The sequence below is a fragment of the Manis javanica genome, chromosome 4 (assembly GCF_040802235.1).
Source record: "Manis javanica isolate MJ-LG chromosome 4, MJ_LKY, whole genome shotgun sequence".
NCBI classification, from domain to species: Eukaryota; Metazoa; Chordata; class Mammalia; order Pholidota; family Manidae; genus Manis; species Manis javanica.
In genome coordinates, this window is record NC_133159.1 from 101915043 (window position 1) to 101934801 (window position 19759).

A 19759-nucleotide genomic window follows, 5' to 3' on the forward strand; every position below is an offset into this window, starting at 1 on the left:
AGAACTATAATTTTATTGCTGTGGCCTAATTTTTTCCTTGCTATTTAAAACTAGCAAGTTGTTATGATTTTGAAAAATATCAGAAAAGCATAGTGCATCAGTATAGGGAAGAACCCTACAACATCTCGATAGGACCTCTGTGATTTTAGCATTTCTCCATTAAGGGAGTGATGCCAAATCCTACTTTAGGTTGAGTGATACTGTAACTGGCCCTGAAGGATAAGAGTCCACTTCATTATTTGCTTGCACTGTTCCTGAATGCAGAGGGCTGCTACTGAAGAAGTGATATGGTCCGAATTGTACGATAACAGCTCATAATAAACAGCAGACTCCACATGTCAAACTTAATACAACATCAGCCCTGGAATACGTGTGAGCTGTAAAAATCAGACACTAAAAAGGTTTTGTCTTTTCAAAACACATCCTTGCCATCATTTAAGAGGCAGGACTAGTGCTTTTGTGACCCAGCTCAATCATACAGTTCGTTCAGAACATGTGAACATATCTAAGCCTTGGTGAGTTCCAGTATGTGGTATATTATGCAGAACATTCATAACAAAACTTTCTTTAGAGAATTGATGCCATTCGTTCCTTCCCAAGTAGAGGACCTCATCAGAGGGGGAGCAGAGGTGAACTGTACCCACTGGCTCACTGAAGCCCCTGCAGTGTCAGATGCTGGCTGTGTGGAGTTACTCTTGGAAAAAGTTGCTGAGGTGGATGCCCTGGACTGTTATAACCAAACAGCTCACCACCTTGCCGCTGAGAAAGGTGCAGCCTGTGTAGGGGTCCTGTTGGAGTATGGTGCAAACCCCAGTGCACTGGATGGCAACTAAGATACCCCACTGCACTGGGAAGCCTTTAAGAGCAAGGCTGAGTGTGTGTGGACCCTCCTAGAGAGGGGGACCTCTGCCAGTGCCCTGGATTACTATAATGATAACCCACTCAGCTGGGCTGCCTTGAAAAGCAATCTTGAGAGGACCAGCATCCTTCTTAGTTATGGGGCAGAGGTCAGAGTCATCAACCTAAAAGGCCAGACACCCTTCTCCTGCCTGGTGGCTCTCCTAGTTAGGGGACTTGGAACAGAGAAAGAGGACCTTGTGCTTTGAGCTCCTCCACAGAGCTGTTGGACACTTTGAATTAAGGAAAAATGGTACCATGCCACAAAAAGTGGCCAAAGACCAGCAACTGAGTGAAAAACTGTTCTGGTTCAGCCCCAGGAACTTTAAAAACACTCTCTTATCTGTTGTGTGCTGTAGCCTGACACTCCAGTACTTGCCAGATGAAGGGCCTTCCACTGCCAGCTTCTCTGACAGAATGCCTGCTACCTGTACAGGAGCCTGGACATGTTCGCACCATCAGGCAGGCACCCCTGGGTGAGGTTTCTCCCTGCAGTACTGTCTCTTTTTTTGGAAAACAGGAAAAACCGTCATTCCTGTTATATGGTTTATATTTAGAGGTAACATGTCACAACAGTAACCTCCACACCACATTCCCTTCCCAAACCAAACCACCAAACAAAAAAAAAATCCCTCACCTTTGTTTTCTGTTTATGGCTTATTTGACTTTATATTGCACTCTGCAAAAGAAGAGGTCTCCCCCCACCCTCCCCTTTAGAGAAAAGGTCAATAGTGCAACTAAATTTCTCTAGGAAGATGAAGAGTACTTAAAGGATGTATGTTTGGTTTTCCTTTGGGGATATGATTAACATTTTGGAAGAAACCCTCTAGAAGCATTTATTTATTTTTATTTTTATTTTTGAGAGGGCACCTCACATATTTATTGAACAAATGGTTGTTTACAACAATAAAATTCTGTATAGGGGACACAATGCACAATCATTAATCAACCCCAAGCCTAACTCTCAACAGTCTCCAATCTTCTGAAGCATAACGAACAAGTTCTTACATGGTGAACAGTGCAAGGACAGTCATATCACAGAAACTTTCGGTTTTGATCACGCATCATGAACTATAAACAATCAAGTCAGATATGATTATTAATTTGATTTTTATACTTGATTTGTATGTGAATCCCACATTTCTCCCTTATTTATTTATTTTTTTAAAATAAAATGCTGAAGTGGTAGGTAGATGCAAGATAAAGATAGAAAGCATAAGTTAGTGCTGTAAGAGGGCAAATGTAGATGATCAGGTCTGTGCCTATAGACTAAGTATTAATCCAAGCTAGACAAGGGCAACAAAACATCCACGGATGCAGAAGATTTCTAGAAGCGTTTTAAGTAGACTGTGAAGAAGTTTGAGAAAATCCCAACTAATCACTGCCGCCCAGAGACAAAGATACTACAACCTCAACTGGTATGCTTACTCAGCTTTGGGCTGGACGAGATCCCTGGAGTGCCACAGCATGGGACCCTCAGACCAGCCCCTGTTTTCACCATCAAGGGAAACGGCAGTCTGCCCCTCTTCCATGGGCTTGACGAAGGGTTACATTAGTTCCGCAATGTTATTTCAGAAAGATGGCCTCACTTCTTTCCACATAGTAGAAGAGATAGCAGGCTCTGAGCAGTCCTAAGAAATAAATGCCATAAGAACTTTTTCTTCTGGTGTAGTTTTTTCTCTTCCTTAAAGCCAGTTTGCTCCAATGCGCTCAGCAGGAATTCCCTGCCTTAGACAAACATGTTTGCTCTAACAGAGGAGGAGATGGGCTGCCTGCCTTTACCCATGGGCCTTCTTCATTCCAGTAGGAAGTTCACTCTGCTAACTTTGCAGTTACTTTTCTTCCAGTTTTTTTGGAAACTGCTTTTTCCTGATCTATAGTAGACACTGATGGAGTAGAAGGAGTAGTGGGGGGGTGAGGGGAGAGTCTTTTGAAATACTCCACCTACTTAAAAAGATCTGTCTTAGTGAACAATACTTGGCCAACTCTTCCTTTTCATGTTCCTAAACTAGATCAGGTTGTTATTGCTCTTGATGGTATGCAAATTGAAAAGCTTTTTAAAAAAATCTGATTGGGAACTACAAATAAAAATGAATGGAACCTGCTGACACAGCTAATTTGATAAAGTATGTCTGCTTTTGCTCTTTTGCTGTTGGTTTTTTGCTCACTTAAAAAAAAAAAAGAAACACTTCTAAGAGAAAAAAAAAAGAAAAAAGAGGCAATGCTAGAGTCACACATCTTATTATGGGTCTTTCACGACCAGGAAACTTCCTTCCAGTCTTCAGACTTCCAAGCAGATTCCCTTGAAATTTCCAAAGTTCTGTTCTGGAATAAGGCTCAGACTTTACTCAATGACTCAGAATATTAGGCTGAAATTGCACAGCACATTGGGAACTTTATAACTAAATCTCATTTGCATTTTGGAATGGCGGTAAAATATATACAAAACCTTAAAATTTGTAATTGGGAATCTGTTAAGTCCTTTAAACATTTTTCATGTCCGAAGCTACTAAATAAAGTTCTGTGGGGATTATAGCTCCTTATTTACAGCATTTACAAGTAACCTTAGTTTGTTTGATTTTATGATATGCACACCCTTCCCAAGTTCAGTCAATGCAAAATCATTGTTCCTGGAAAAATCAACATATATTGTAAACTCAATATATATTGTAAATAAAGGTAATTAATAACAACCAGGAAGAGGAAAGAAGTTATGTGTCATGAAATCTATGACTGTAAGAATTCACAGGTCAACAGGTTGGATTTACTTGTTCTTAATACCAGCTGTGCACTAAGGAAAATTATGACTGTTGTATTATTTCAGGAGTTAAGCATACAGGCATGGTTTAAAATCCATCATATACAGAACAGTATGAAAATCTGCAGTAGAAATACAAGTGATCTTAAAGGACTATTATTATTATATGGAAAATGATTATTTAGAGCACACATACACACATTTTTCTGGTATTGTTAAAGTGCAATTTTTTCCCAGATTATTGAAACATCCCATAAGCACAAACTATTCAAAATTGAACATTTTTTGATAGACATTTTTAAAATTTATTTACATACTCCTTGTTTATTGAATATAATTAAATTTTAATGAACCAGTTTGAATGTCAAAAATGAGGGGCTGAGAATTAAGTGGAATCAGAAATGGAAACAGTATCTTCTCTTCCCCTTCCCTCCCCAAACCCCCTGTTCTTCTTCCACATTGCCATTCATCACATTTTCTAGGGTAGATAAAAGAATCCTAACTTTGATTTCTCACCTGCCATCCAATCAACTATGCTATCTGAATACCTTTTGAAATACCTGCTCTTCACCAGTAACACTATTATAGTTCAGGCCATTAATATCTCTTGGCTAGAGGGTAGGAAGAGTTTTCTAATTGGTCTCTAGGCCTTTATGTAGTCTGGCCACCCTGAAGTCCATTCTCCATTTTAAAGCCAGAGTGATCCTTCTCAAAAAAAAAAAATGCACATCTGATCTAATCATTTCTCTGCTTAAAACCCTTTAATGGCTTCCTGTTGCTCTCAAAATAAAACTGAAGTCCTTAATGTGGCCTCCTCAAGAGGCCCTTCACAATTCAATCTCTATTACCTGTTTTGTTGTTGGCTTGAACAGCTGTGTTTGATAGATTGTTAAAATCTCCCACTCAGATAGTGGGCTTGTCCATTTTTCTTTGTAATTCTGGTGGCTTGGCCTTCTGTAACTGCAAGCTATGTTATCAGGTACATTCAACTTGATAGTGTCCCTCTCTTTATTTTCATTAATACATTTGCTTTGAAAAGATTTTTTTTGTCTCATACTAATAATGCCTAACCAGCTTTCTTTTTGATATTTTGATAGTCTTTTTTTTTTTCTCTTTATGTCCAGTATTTATGAGGTTTAGTTTTATGTCTTTTGGTAGCATTGTATACCTGAATATTATTTTAAACCAATCTGATAATCTGTCTTTTAATAAGTAATTTAAATCTGTTTCATTATTGTGCTTGCTGATACATTTGGACTTAATTCTATTTTGTGTGTGCTGCTTTTTTTTACACTTTTTTTTTGCCTTCTATCCTTTTATTGAACAATCGGTTTTCTATTCAAATCTTCCCAACCCTTGGCTATACTTTTTTTCTCTGAAGGTTTAGAAGCACTTGATCAGTTTTTTTTTAAACACAAAATATCTTATAGACAAAATATGCAGTCATTATTTCTACACCTCTCCTAAACATGATGGCCTTAGCATGCTTTAAATACCCATTGTACATTTCCTTCCATCTTTTTTTTAACCCTAAAATAGTTATTTTTAATTCTATCATCACATTTTATCAATGTGTTCCCTCATCAGTATCTCTGTATTCTATACTTACCCTCTAGGCTTATTTTTCTAATTGGGGGAAGTATAATCCTCAGTTCCTGTGGTGTAGGTTGGTGGGTTGTAAACTCTCTTATTCTTTTCTGATTGAAAATGTCTTTGTTTTGCCTTCTCCCTTAAATGATAGCTTATCTGGAAATCACACTCATGAGTTAATTTGGTTGATAGTCTTCCATTTATTACTTCTTAGATATTCAATTGTTTCTATTTGTTCCTTGTTTCTTTTGTTGCTTATGAGAACTCTAGTTAAAGTCCTTTCGTAGATAATCAAAGTTTTCCTTTTGGTAACTTGAGATTTTATCATTTTTATTTTTTTCCTTATTGCTCTGTAGTTTCACTATAATGTGACAGAAGTGTTCTGTACTTTTATTTATCTTGTTCAGTGCTCATGTGTTCCAATGTTGATTGCAAAACCATCAGTCATTTCTTTTTTTCTTTCTCTCTTTTTTTAAGTATAGCTTCTGCACTCTTCCCTTCAGTTTTCAGTTTTTCTTTCTGGAATTCCTATTAGACATATGTTAGAGTCACTCAATAGAACCCCATGAACGTTAACTTTTCCCCCCCATAGTTTTAAATCTCTTTATTTTCCTACAGTGTGTTCTGGATGAATTCTTTAGTACATCCCTTTAATTAATTACTTCTTCCTCCAATTTTGGTTGACTCCAGAGCTAATCTCATCTATTGACTTTCACTTCAATGACCATATTTTATTTTCAAGATTTCTATTAGTTCTTTTTCATATTTATCCATTCTTTGTTCAGCTTGTATCTGTTCCCTAATTTCTTGTTCACCATGCCTTCATTTATCACTGTGAGAATGCAAAAATATTAATTTAAAAAATCTTTGTCAGTTCCATAGAGTTAATTTTATTTGGAGTAAATTCATGTTCTGAGTGTTTATTTTGTTATCCATCTTTCTTAGTATTAGATATCTGTAGTGTTTGGAACTTGGTGGTCAGGCTCCTTTTGAGTGGGAAGTTTTTAATTACTTTCTTCTATTTTGCTTTAGTTTAGTGATTTTTTTCCCCTCTTGCCCACTCTATGCTCACCCCTCCATGTTCAGTGATTGCTGCCTCTACCTGCCTTCCTGGATGCACGTCCATTGTAGAATCAGGCTTAATGTTGGCATTTTGATGCTTCTGCCCAACAGTGATGTTGGGGATATCAAAGACCCAGTCACTTGGTCATTGCTTGGCTTGGTTCCTAATTCCAAGGTTGTCTCTTTGATCTTATACTTCCCTAGGCAGTGGGTTCATAGCAGTTTAGTTTCAGCCTGCTTTCACAAGCTTCTGAGTTCAAGAACTAACCTGGACCCTGTCTTCTACTTTGTGTGGAGCATCTTTGATTCTTGTAACCTTATAGTAAACAAAACCTTGGCTTTTGGATCTGTGACCCCAGTGGCTTTGCGGCTTTTGTTAAGTGCTTTCTGTTTTGGTACCCTTTCTGATCTAGGAAAAGGGTTATTTTGTTTTGAGTTTGGTTATGTCTTTCTGGTTTTCTCTTTTTATATTTTAACTATCATTACTATTTGTGTGGAGTAACAGGAGTGAATCAAGGCATGACCTTACTGTTTCAGCTTGTGCAAATATCTTTCTGTGTTTACCTCTCTGGATTTATCTCTACCATCCCTCCCTCTACAATTTATGTTCTAGCCATAATTAATTACAGAGTATCAATAAGTTGCATGCCCCACCTCCCACCCCTCCACTGAGTTTGGATGAAATAAGACATAGAGGGTAAGCAAGTGGAGATTTTTTAAATGTCAGCTTTATTACAGATAAGCTAATAAAGAACAAGTTTCTAGATTTGTAACCCAAAAGGGCTTGCTAACACTCTCTGCCAACTCCCAACCCCAACAGAATTTCACCTCAGACCAGTCCATCAAAGGAGGTTGATTCTGCTCAGTAGAAACATTTAAGTGAGATCATTGTCTGCATTGGTCTGGGGTAGGAAGGGCAGAGGAGAATCATCTTCTGTAATTGAGGCCTTTTAAAAGATTAGCTCCATCCAGTCAAGAGCAATGAGCCAATGAATTTAATGTACTACCCAATCAAGTAACTCACACCTGAGTGTGAAGGATAGTGGTGTAAGAAGCCAAAAGTTACGTTCTAATGAAACACCCTCTACCCCCGACCAAGTAAAAATGGGGCCAAGGAAAAAGAGGGTCTCCTAACACATGCCATGTCTCCCCAAGCCTTTTCACAGGTTCGCCCCACCTTGTTCATCTGCCAATTCCTACTCATCCTGTTGCCTATAGTAAGAGCAAAAGTTAGTATTTATGCACTGCAACTATAAGGGAAACCCTATGACTTCATTATCTCATCTAATCCTCATAACAACCCTGTGAGGTATGTATTTTGATTTAAATTTTGTAGATGAAGAAACCAAGTATAAAGGTTTTCAATGTTTCCAATATCACACAGGTAAATGGCAGAGGCAGGATTAGGCCCAGGATTCTCCAGTTAAAGAGGCTATATTCTTTTCATCATTTGTAATTGCCCTTCATATTTTACTCATCTTTGCTTATCTAGAACACAGCACAGTACCAGTAGCGAGTGGGTACTCAATAATATTTAATGAATGAATATATACATCAATGAAACATATCCCAAGCTAACCACCTTGAATGTATTAAATACACCTTGAATGTATTAAAAACAACTTTTAATACGAAGATTTATAAAGAATACTTAACCTCCCTTGGCATCAGATTGCTCTTTACGGAGGTGGATGTGAGCATCCAATTTGAAGGTTTCTGCAGGGGCTGCTAGGTGTGATATACTTCTGCTGTCACTTCCGTCAAGTCCTTTCCATTTTAGGTTCTTTCCCCATGGCTGCCTAAGAAAACAGTGCTCTCTCTTGGTTCTCCTTCACTTTTGCTCCTGGCCCAAGCCAGTTGGCTACTTAAAAGAGGAGGTTCCTTCTGGTCCCTGATCCTTTACACGTGTAAGACTACTGATGCTTCACATATTACTGGCAGCCACAACACCTCCATGCCAGGACACACTGTATATTAGTCAAGACTCTTTACACTGTCAGCCATAGAAACTCATTTTAACTGAAAAAGGAATTTATAGATCTGTGCAACTGAAGTTCAAAGGATGAACTAGCCTTAGATATGGGTGGATTCAGAGCAGTAGATTTAGGATGAGGTAAATGAAGCTTCAATTTCTGGGTTACTCCTTGCTTGACCCTGTCTTTGCCACCGGGGAGAGTTTACATAGTCATACATTTTCCTAAAATTTGAAAATTTAACTTTTCTGGTTTGAGTGCTGAGGAGTCAGGGTCAGGCAGGCTATTTATTGGAAGAGTAAAGAGGGGAAGGGTTCCGAATAAGTGAAGGAAAAAGCTGCAATGAGTTCTGTACATATTTTGCTCCCTAGGTTAGAACACCACCCTTCTCTTCACCTGGTTAATTAAAGGTTCAGCTCAGGTGGCACTAGATCCAGGAACCTTCCCCCACACACTCCCTATCTCCCTTCCCTCCCTCTGGTGCCCCTGCAGTGTTCTCATGAGCACCTGGGGCTTTATTCTAACAACATTCTCCCTCTTCTTCTAATTGTTAGTGCTTATCTATCTCTCCACACCAGACTGCAAGATCATTGAGATGGGAATTCTGACTTCTCCAGATCTCTAGCACCTAGGAGAGGGTATGTCACACAGTAGTCCTTCAACAGATGTATTTTTTATAAGCAAATGAGCCTCAAATACTTTGACCCAGAGAGACAGCTGTAGCTTTTTTGGCTTTGCTAACTGTCATAGAGATCACTAGAGAGCTTCATAACATTGAACTTCAGCTTATGCCTGACCTCTGAGGAAAGGCACTTTGTAGAAGAATACCAGAGCAGAAAGAGCAGAACCAAAGCCTGGTTATTTCTCTACACACTTTGTGGTCATGTCTGGTAATTCTCCTCTAATATCTCCCTTGGACACTTTGGGAAACAGTTGAAACTAAGAAGGAACAGGTTATATAAGTAGAACAAACTCCTCTTTTTGCATACCAGCTGCAGAATTTTTTGCCTAGCATATGATATCAGTTTCACTTAAAACAGAGCTAGATAGTATGTGTGTGCGTAGGTGTTAAAATTGTTCCAGGAATGGGAAAGTTAACATATGATTGTAAAAATACAAATAACTTTTAGATGGGAATACATAAGTGGACCTCAGTAATGGTCCTATAAACCAAATATGTAGGTGCAGGGGTAAATTTTGTTTCATTAGATATTTAATAATTCTAATTTCCTAAAATATTAATTTATATGGATTTGTAAAAGGAAAACCACCTCTTTATATACTTCTTTGGAATCTTGTCTATCTTTAATCAAAGCATAACTACTCTTTTAAAAAAATTTTTTTTATTAAGGTATGATTGATATATATTCTTATGAAGGTTTCACAGGAGAAAACAATGTGGTTACTACATTTACCCTTACTATCAAGTCCCCACCCATACCCCAATAGAGTCACTGTCCATCAGTGCAGCAAGATGCCACAGATCCACTATGTGCCTTCTCTGTGCAACACTGTTCTCCCTGTGATCCCCCACACCATGTGTACCAAACACAATACCCCTCAGTCCCCTTCTCCCTTCCTCCCCACCCATCCTCCCACACCCCTCTCCTCTGGTAACCACTAGTTCATTCTTGGAGTCTCTGAGTCTGCTGCTATTTTGTTCCTTCAGTTTTGCTTCATTGTTATACTCCACAAATGAGGGAAATCATTTGACATTTGTCTTTCTCCGCCTGGCTTATTTCACTAAGTATAATGTCCTCCAGCTCAATCCATGTTGTTGCAAATGATAGGATTTGTTTCTCTCACATAGCCGAATAGTACTCCACTGTGTATATGTACCACATCTTCTTTAACCATTCATCTATAATGGACGTTTAGGTTGCTTCCATTTCTTGGCTATTGTAAAAAGTGCTGCAATAAACATAGGGGTGCATATGTCTTTTTGAATCTGAGAAGTTGTATTCTTTGGGTAAATTCCAAAGAGTGGGATTCCTGGGTCAAATGGTATTTCTATTTTTAGTTTTTTGAGGAATCATATTGCTTTCCACTATGGTTGAACTAGCTTACATTCCCACCAGCAGTGTAGGAGGGTTCCCCTTTCTCCACATCCTCGCCAGCATTTGTTGTTCTTAGTCTTTTCGATGCTGACCATCCTTACTGGTGTGAGGTGATATCTCATTGTGGTTTTAATTTGCATTTCCCTGATGATTAGTGATGTGGAAGATCTTTTCATGTGTCTGTTGGCCATATGAATTTCTTCTTTGAAGAACTGTCTCTTTATATCTTCTGCCCATTTTTTAATCAGGTTATTTGCTTTTTGGGTGTTGAAGTGTGTAAGTTCTTCATTTATTTTGAATGTTAACCCCTTGTCAGATATGTCATTTACAAACATATTCTCCCATACTGTAGGATGCCTTTTTGTTCTGTTGATGGTGTCCTTTGATGTATAGAAACTTTTCAGTTTGATGTAGTCCCATGAATTCATTTTTGCTTTTGTTTTCCGTGCTCGAGGAGATGCGTTCAGGAAGAAGCTGCTCATGCTTATACTTAGGAAATGTTTGCCTATGTTGTCTTCTAAGAGTTTTATGGTTTCATGACTTACATTCAAGTCTTTGATCCATTTTGAGCTTACTTTTGTGTATGGGGTTAAACAATAATCCAGTTTCATTCTCTTACATGTAGCTGTCCAGTTTTGCCAACACCAGCTGTTGAAGAGGCTGTCATTTCCCCATTGTATATCCATGGCTCCTTTATCGTATATTAATTGACCATATATGCTTGGGTTTATATCTGGGCACTCTGCTCTGTTTCATTGGTCTATGGGTCTGTTCTTGTGGCAGTACTAAATTGTCTTGATTACTGTGGTTTTGCAGTAGCACTTGAAGTTGGGGAGTATAATGCCCTCAGCTTTATTCTTCCTTCTCAGAATTGCTTTGGCTATTTGGGGTCTTTTGTGGTTCCATATGAATTTTAGAATGATTTTCTCTAGTTCATTGAAGAATGCTTTTGGTATTTTGATAGGAATCGCATTGAATCTATAGATTGCTTTAGGCAGGATGGCCATTTTGATAATATTAATTCTTCCTATCCATGAGCACAGGATGTATTTCCATTTACTGGTATCTTCTTTAATTTCTCTCATGAGTGTCTTGTAGTTTTCAGGGTATAGGTCTTTCACTTCCTTGGTTAGGTTTATTCCTAGGTATTTTATTCTTTTTGATGCAATTGTGAATGGAATTATTTTCCTGATTTCTCTCTCTGCTAGTTCATTGTTAGTGTATAGGAATGCCACATATTTCTGTGTATTAATTTTATATCTGGCAACTTTGCTGAATTCAGATATTAGATCTAGTAGTTTTGGAGTGGATTCCTTAGGGTCTTTTATGTCCAATATCATGTCATCTGCAAACAGGGACATTTTAGTTTCTTCCTTGCCGATCTGGATGCCTTTTATTTCTTTGTGTTGTCTGATACCCCTGGCTAGGACCTCCAGCACTATGTTGAATAGAAGTGGGGAGAGTGGGCATCCTTGTCTTGTTCCTGATCTTAAAGGAAAAGCTTTCAGCTTCTCGCTGTTAAGTATGATGTTGGCTATGGGTTTGTCAGATATGGCCTTTATTATGTTGAGGTACTTGCCTTCTATACCCATTTTGTTGAGAGTTTTTATCATGAATGGATGTTGAATTTTGTCAAATGCTTTTTCAGCATCTACGGAGATGATCATGTGGTTTTTGTCTTTCTTTTGTTGATGTGGTGGATGATGTTGATGGATTTTCGAATGTTGTGCCATCCTTGCATCCCTGGGATGAATCCCATTTGATCATGGTGTATGATCCTCTTGATGTATTTTTGAATTCAGTTTGATAATATTTTGTTGAGTATTTTTGCGTCTATCTTCATCAGGGATATTGGTCTGTGGTTCATTTTTGTGTGTGGAGGGGTTCTTCACCTGGTTTTAGTATTAGAGTGATGCTGGCTTCATAGAATGAGTTTGGGAGTATTCCCTCCTCTTCTATTTTTTGGAAAATTTTAAGGAGAATGGGTATTACGTCTTCCCTAAATGTCTGATAAAATTCAGCATTGAAACCATCTGACCAGGGGTTTTGTACTTAGGTAGTTTTTTGATTTCCAGTTCAATTTCATTGCTGGTAATTGGTCTGTTCAGATTTTCTGTTTCTTCCTTGGTCAGCCGTGGAAGGTTGTGTTTTTCTAGAAAGTTGTCCTTTTCTTCTAGGTTATCCAGTTTGTTGGCATATAATTTTTCATTGTATTCTCTAATAATTCTTTGTATTCTGTGGTGTCCATAGTGATTTTTCCTTTCTCATTTCTGATTCTGTTTATGTGTGTGGACTCTTTTTTTCTTGATAAGTCTGGCTAGGGGTTTATCTATTTTGTTTATTTTCTTGAAGAACCAGCTCCTGCTTTCATTGATTCTTTCTATTGTTTTATTCTTCTCAATTTTATTTATTTCTGCTCTAATCTTTATTATGTCCCTCCTTCTACTAACTTTGGGCCTCATTTGTTCTTCTTTTTCTAGTTTCATTAATTGTGAGTTTAGACTGCTTATATGGGATTTTTCTTCTTGCCTGAGGTAGGCCTGTATTGCAAAATACTTTCCTCTTAGCACGGCCTTGGCTGTGTCCCACAGATTTTGTGGTGTTGAATTAGTGTTGTCATTTGTCTCCATATATTTCTTGATCTCTGTATTTATTTGGTCATTGATTCTTTGGAGCATGTTGCAAAGCCTCTATGTCTTTGTGGGCTTTTTCATTTTCTTTGCGTAATTTATTTCTAGTTTCATACCTTTGTGGTCTGATAAACTGGTTGGTACAATTTCAATCTTTTTGAATTTTCTGAGGCCCTTTTTTGGCCTAGTATATGATCTATTCTTGAAAATGTTCCACGTGCACTTGAAAAGAATGTGTATTCTGCTGCTTTTGTGTGTAGAGTTCTGTAGATGTCTGTTAGGTCCATCTGTTCTAATGTGTTGTTCAGTGCCTCTGTGTCCTTAATTATTTTCTGTCTGGTTGATCTGTCCTTCAGAGTGAGTGGAGTGTTGAAGTCTCCTAGAATTAATGCATTGCATTCTATTTCCCCTTTTAATTCAATTACTATTTGTTTCACATATGTAGGTGCTCCTGTGCTAGGAGCATAGATATTTATAATTGTTGTATCTTCTTGTTGGATTCGCCCCTTTATCATTATGTTATGTCTTTCTTTGTCTCTTGTGGCTTTCTTTGTTTTGAAGTCTATTTTGTCTGATACAAGTACTGCAACTCCTGCTTTTTTCTCTCTATTAGTTGCATGAAATATCTTTTTCCATCCCTTCACTTACAGTCTGTGTATGTCTTTGGGTTTAAAGTGAGTCTCTTGTGGGCACCATATTGATGGGTCTTGTTTTTTATCCATTCAGTGACTCTATGTCTTTTTATTGGTGCATTCAGTCCATTTACATTTGGGTTATTATTGATAGGTATGTACTTATTGCCATCGCAGACTTTAGATTCGTGGTTCAAGGTTAATTTCCTTACTATTTAAGAGTCTAACTTAACTCACGCAATATACTATTACAAACACAATCTAAAGGTTGTTTCTTTTTCTCCTCCTTTTTCTTCCTCCTCCGTTCTTTACATATTAGGTATCATATTCTGTACTGCTTGTCTATCCCTTGATTGACTTTGGGGATAGTTAATTTTTCATTTGCTTAGTAATTAGCTGTTCTACTTTCTTTACTGTGTGATTTTATTACTTCTGGTGACAGCTATTAAACCTTAGGAACACTTCCATCAATAGCAGTCCCTCCAGAATACACTGTAAAGAAGGTTTGTGGTAGGTAAATTCTCTCAGCTTTTGCTTATCTGGAAATTGTTTAATCCCTCCCTCAAGTTTAAATGATAATCTTGCCGCATAAAGTAGTCTTTATTTGAGGCCCTTCTGCTTCATTGCCTTAAATACATCATGCCACTCCCTTCTGGCCTGTAAGGTTTCTTCTGAGAAGTCTGATGTTAGCCTGATGGGCTTCCCTTTGTATGTGATCTTATTTCTCTCTCTGGCTGCTTTTAATAGTCTGTCCTTATCCTTGATCTTTGCTATTTTTATTACTATATGTCTTGGTGTTGTCTTCCTTGGGTCTCTTGTGTTGGGATCTGTGGATCTCCATGGCCTGAGAGACTATATCCTTCCCCAGATTGGGGAAATTTTCAGCAATTACCTCCTCAAAGACATTTTCTATCTCTTTCTCTCTCTCTTCTTCTTCTAGTATCCCTATAATGTGAATATTGTTCCATTTGGTTGGTCACACAGTTTCTCTCTATTCTTTCATTCTTGGAGATCCTTTTTTCTCTCTGTGCCTCAGCTTCTTTGTGTTCCTCTTCTCTAGTTTCTGTTTCATTTATTGTCTCTTCCACTGTATCCAATCTGCTTTTAATACCCTCCATTGTGCTCTTCAATGACTAGACCTCTGGCCAGAATTCATTCCTGAGTTCTTGATATCTTTCTGTACCTCCATGAGCATGTTAATGATTTTTATTTTGAACTCCCTTTCAGGAAGAGTCATGAGGTCCATGTCATTTAAATCTTTCTTAGCAGTTGTGTTAATAGTTTTACTCTGCACCAGGTTCCTTTGGAGTTTCATATTTGTATATGGTGCCCTCTAGTGTCCAGAAGCTCTGCTCTCTGAAGCTGCTCAGCCCCTGAAGCAATGTTGGGGGTTGTTCAGGAGTGGGATTGGTGCCTGGGGGAAGGAAAGAGCTGTTTCCTGCTTCCCGGCCGCCTGTTTCCAGTGCCTGAACCAGTGGGCTGAGCACACAGGTATAGGCTTTTGTCCCAGAGAAGCCGGATATGGATTCCTGCTTTCCACAAGCGGCTGGAATCTCAGTCTCTCCAGGAATTCTGCCTGTCTTAGCTTTCCAACCCAGTAATCACGAGAGTATCATGAAAGCACCATGAAATGTAGGTTTGTGCTCCCAGAGCACATCTCCAGAGTTAGGTGTTCAGCAGTCCCAGGCCTCCACTCCCTCCCCGCTCAGTTTCTCTTCCTCCCGTTGGTGAGCTGGGGTGGGGGAATGGCTTGGGTCCTGCTGGGCCATGGCTTTGGTACGTTACCCTATTCCGTGAGGTCTGTTCTATTCTCCAGGTGTATGCAGTCTGGCACAGTCCTCTTTCCTGTTGCTCGCTCAGGGTTAGTTTTATTAATTATATTTTTGTATTACATGCGGTTTTAGGAAGAAGCCTCTGTCTCACCTCTCATGTCGCCATCTTTAATCCATCCTGAATATTTTTTACTCTTTGAAAATGAAATACTCTTTACACTCCCTAGAATGAGGTCCTTGTCTGTTGCATATACATGTATTTATTTCATGTACTGTCTGCTTTCTGTTGGTTGCCCTCTGGTGTGTGTTTACCTTGATACAACTGAGTCCTTCTATTTGAAATCTGACCTGAACTTTCTCAAGTACCAATTTATCATTATTTAATTATAAAATTAATGCAAAGAGATCACATGGGTACAAATCATATTTAATACTAACAACTTAATACAACAGCTTTTTCAAATATTCCTTTTTAATCTTTTACATGCATATTTTATATACTTATAATCTATGAGTAAATTTGCAACTTGCTTTAAAAAAACCAACAAAACAGTACTGATTCAGTTAAAACTCATTTGAGAGGAACTGTAGAAGAGAACACACACACACACACACACACACACACACACACAGAATACTTTTGATGCTGGTATAGGATAAAAATGAAATAAATCATAGCATCATCAAGGGCCTCAGAATTGCAGACTACATTTGGATATCTGCCATAACCCCTCATTTAAATAATGATGTTTTTACTCTCCTGAATGAGGAATGAATTTTGCAAAACACGCAAGGGCAAGAAAGAGGGAGAGGCATATATAACCCATGTCCACCAGCTATGAGGTTGAGCCTGCTTAAGTCGCACTTGTCAACTAGGTTATGGCAGGTTTCATGTGATTGATATCTTCATGGTTAGCAATTTTAGTGTCAACCTAGATAATGTTTACTTTTCAAGATTTACATAACTTGCTATTTCATTCAGTATTTATTTCCCCCTATCTTTTCATGGAAAATAATGACCTCAACAAAGTGTTTCTTTTCCTTTGGCTTACAGAGAGGCTCAGCATTGTAACCTTATTCATAAAATCGGCACATTTTATGAAGACACACTGGGAAGGCAGGGATCTTCTTACATTCACTCTTAACAAGCGTCCAACACAAATCTCACTTTGGGTCGGGCACTGTTCATTGTCAGCCTGACTGGGTGAAATTGTGTGAGGTGGTCCTCAACATTTTTACCTGTTTTATTTGGTGAAGACAATGACTTCTTTTGTTCATATGGTAGGTAGATATGCAGAGTTTCTGGAAATAGGACAGACTGGAATGTACTTTGAATTGTGACAATAAACACGCGGATTTTTTTGCTTGATTTTTAGGTTTTCTTCCTCTGCCATTTAAGGGCCTCCTCTACAATTCCCAGTTATAAGGATGTGTAGGTGGAATGAGAACTTATTAGAATTAAAAACCATCTAAAGTAAATTGGAAGCGAGAACATATATATATATATATATATATATATACCAATAATTTTTTTCACACAATCACAAGACGGTTCTTTTCAATATTAGGGATAACAGAATAGACTCATTACTTTTAAGCCTTAATTTAAACTGTTGTTGTCTTTTTGTGTTTTAGCATTTCCACATTCACACTTACTCTTCTATTGGAGGGTGGCTGGTGAGGACTGTGCGGATGATGGGCGAACGTCTTCCACAAACTGAACCATGAGGAGACTGTGGTCACACAAGCTGATGTCACAGATTCCTCGGCTAGGGAACCTATTGAAAGGGCAGAGTCGCCATTTTAACACAGAGTCTGCCACATGGTTGGGGCCCAACAACGTGCACAAGGGCAGCATGGAAGAAGTCTGAGATTCTGTCTTTGAGTCTTAAGTACCAGTGCTCTATAACTGAAGACAGGACTTCCACAGAGCAAGATTACGTTAGCTTTGACTGTCAAAACCCGTTGAATTCCAACAACCCTTAACTGCAGTGAAACATTCGCGGACCGAGCCCTCCTCTCTCCCAAACACCGGGTCAATCCCACCAACTGGCGATGGCAAGCGCCTGGCACGGGTGAAGTTATCAGCGAAGCGCAGAACGGCCACCTTCCTCCACCGCGCGCCCAGGCAGCGGCTGGGAGGACGCTTCCGGGGGGCGCGCGGTTGGCGAGCGGGCGCCGGAGCCCGCAGCGGCGCGAGGGAGGAGCGCGGGCCGGGCCGGGCCGGGCGGGGCGGGGCGGGGCGGGGCCGAGAGCGTGCGCGCGCACCTCACACCCGGCGCCCGGGGACGCCCACTCGTGAGTCGGGGCCCGGAGGCCAGCCCGCGCCCCCGCCCCTCGGGTCCCTCTCAGACGTGTTGCTACCGGGGGTCTGCCTCCTGCCTTCCTGAGCTCTCCCGGCCAAGGGGGGCGAGGACGAGGACCGGGCCGCAGCACTGCTCCGCGTGGACGCGCTGCCTCTCGTGCAGCGGCCGCCGCCGCCAGAGCGAGCAATTGCGAGCGACCGGAGGCTGCGCGGAGGAGGCCCCCACGGCGGCCGGCGGCGGGGCAGGAAGGACAGAGCCGACCTCTGCCCGCCCGAGGCTCGGCTGCTCCCGCGCGCCCGGGGCCGCCGCCTCCCCAGGGCTGAGCGAGGAATGAGCAGGCGCCCGCCTGGGGCTGTTGGGCCGAGAGGCCGCGGCTCGGCTTCATCCCACGCCGCGGGGCCGCGGGGGCTCGGTCACCGCGGCCGGGAGCGGCGGGGTCAGCGGCGGCCTCGCTCGGGGAGCAGGCGCCGGGGTTAACTTAACCGGCCGCGGAGAGGAGGAGGAGCAGCCGGGCGGGGGCGGCCGCCGCGCCTCCCCTCCCCCCGCACACGCCGGGGCTTCTCAGTGGCCGCCGAGTAGGAAGTTCCGCTCGTTGACAGACCCGTGCGGTAGCCACGGCGGCGGTGGCTGGAGGGCTCAAGTCTTCTGGTCGCAAAAGCTCTCCGTCCCGGCCGTCCAGTGGCAGCGTCGGAGCTCCCCCCGGCGTCCGGATTTGAGCGGCAGCGTCGGGAGGCGCGAGCGTCCGAGACCTTCCTCTTGCTACTTCGCCCGGCGCCGCTGCTTTGGCTTCCTGGAGAGGTGGGACACCTCCGACTTAGGAGGACACCCCTATTTTTCCACTACTGAGGTTTAAAGATTCTGGAGTCGAAGCATCAGAGGTTGTTAAGTGAATCTTCTGCAACTCGAATTGGCCTGGCTCCATTTTGGGGTAGGAGGCCACGTTGGAGCATCTCTGGGGTGTAGGAATGAAAGAACCCACCTTGCATGCCTTCCGCAGTGTTGCTTGATTGATCTATCCTTAGGGATGAAAAGGAGACTTGTAAGTATCCGATGAGGTACTGAAAGCCATATGGAAAAGGAAATACATAACAGGACATAAACTAGTGATCGCTTCGGGGCCACATACGTTTCTGAATGTAATTGGACGAGCGTGAAAGAGGTGCCCTATTAAAAAGCACAACAGTCCTTCAAGAGGAGAAATTTTGAGTTTCCCCGTTTTTACCAAGATTTTGAAGACGGTTCCATGCATTGTACATACGATATAAGATGAGAACTTCATAAAATATTTTGTCCAAGAGTGAAAACGATGACTACCCCAGCCTTGCTGCCCCTGTCTGGACGAAGGATACCACCTCTGAATTTGGGGCCGCCTTCATTCCCACATCACAGGGCTACCTTGAGACTTTCTGAGAAGTTTATCCTACTCCTTATTCTAAGTGCCTTCATCACCCTGTGTTTTGGGGCATTCTTCTTCCTTCCAGACTCTTCAAAACACAAACGCTTTGATCTGGGTTTGGAAGATGTGTTAATTCCTCATGTAGATGCCAGCAGAGCGGCTAAAAACCCTGGAGGCTTCCTGATCCATGGACCTGATGAACATAGACACAGGTTTGTTATCTCAGAATTTCTGATATTAACATTGGTTAGACCAACGTATGGTTCATTGCACCAAATCTCTCTTACTTCCTTTTTTTCTTCGCTGGACGAAGTAGCATCTTGGAGTGAGAGATGTATTCCCTGATATATAAGAGTTGTGTTGTTATATCAAAACTGGTTGAATAGGACCATAGACTGCAAGGGCTCCTAGAACTCCATCTAAAGTCCAGCTCCTTCTATGTAGGAGAAACATCTGTGCTTAGAGATGTGTCTGATGTGAACAGTTGGGAATAATGGAGATATGAAAACTTAATCTGAAGAAATAGTGACATGCTGCGCCTTCATTTATTAAGAATGTGTTACATTCAGTGAGTGTACCGCCCTGTGAAATAATCCATTGACTCCTGACAGCTCCTATGGGTTCCTTCTTTCCCAAAGGACTGTCATTCTCTGGTTTGTAGTTAAAACTTAGTAGTGAATCCTAGC

General features: G+C 40.7%; 1 protein-coding gene and 1 pseudogene across 7 annotated transcripts in view; both read left to right on the forward strand.

Moving 5' to 3' along the window:
• Positions 1-578: 578 nt before the first annotated feature.
• Positions 579-18154, forward strand: LOC108401915 (uncharacterized; annotated as a pseudogene).
• MAN1A2 (mannosidase alpha class 1A member 2) overlaps positions 17628-19759 on the forward strand; it is a 209681-nt gene continuing 207549 nt past the window's right edge. For 3 of the 7 annotated variants that reach the window (XR_012130300.1, XM_073234472.1, XM_073234474.1), the window contains exon 1: positions 17628-19285. Coding sequence is in view for 4 of the 7 variants with exons in the window: in XM_073234472.1 (XP_073090573.1) it covers positions 18984-19285 (302 nt within the window). In the remaining 3 variants the exon portion in view is untranslated. The remainder of the gene's footprint in view (positions 19286-19759) is intronic. The other 4 variants (XR_012130301.1, XR_012130302.1, XM_073234473.1 and 1 more) reach the window with 2 other exon arrangements.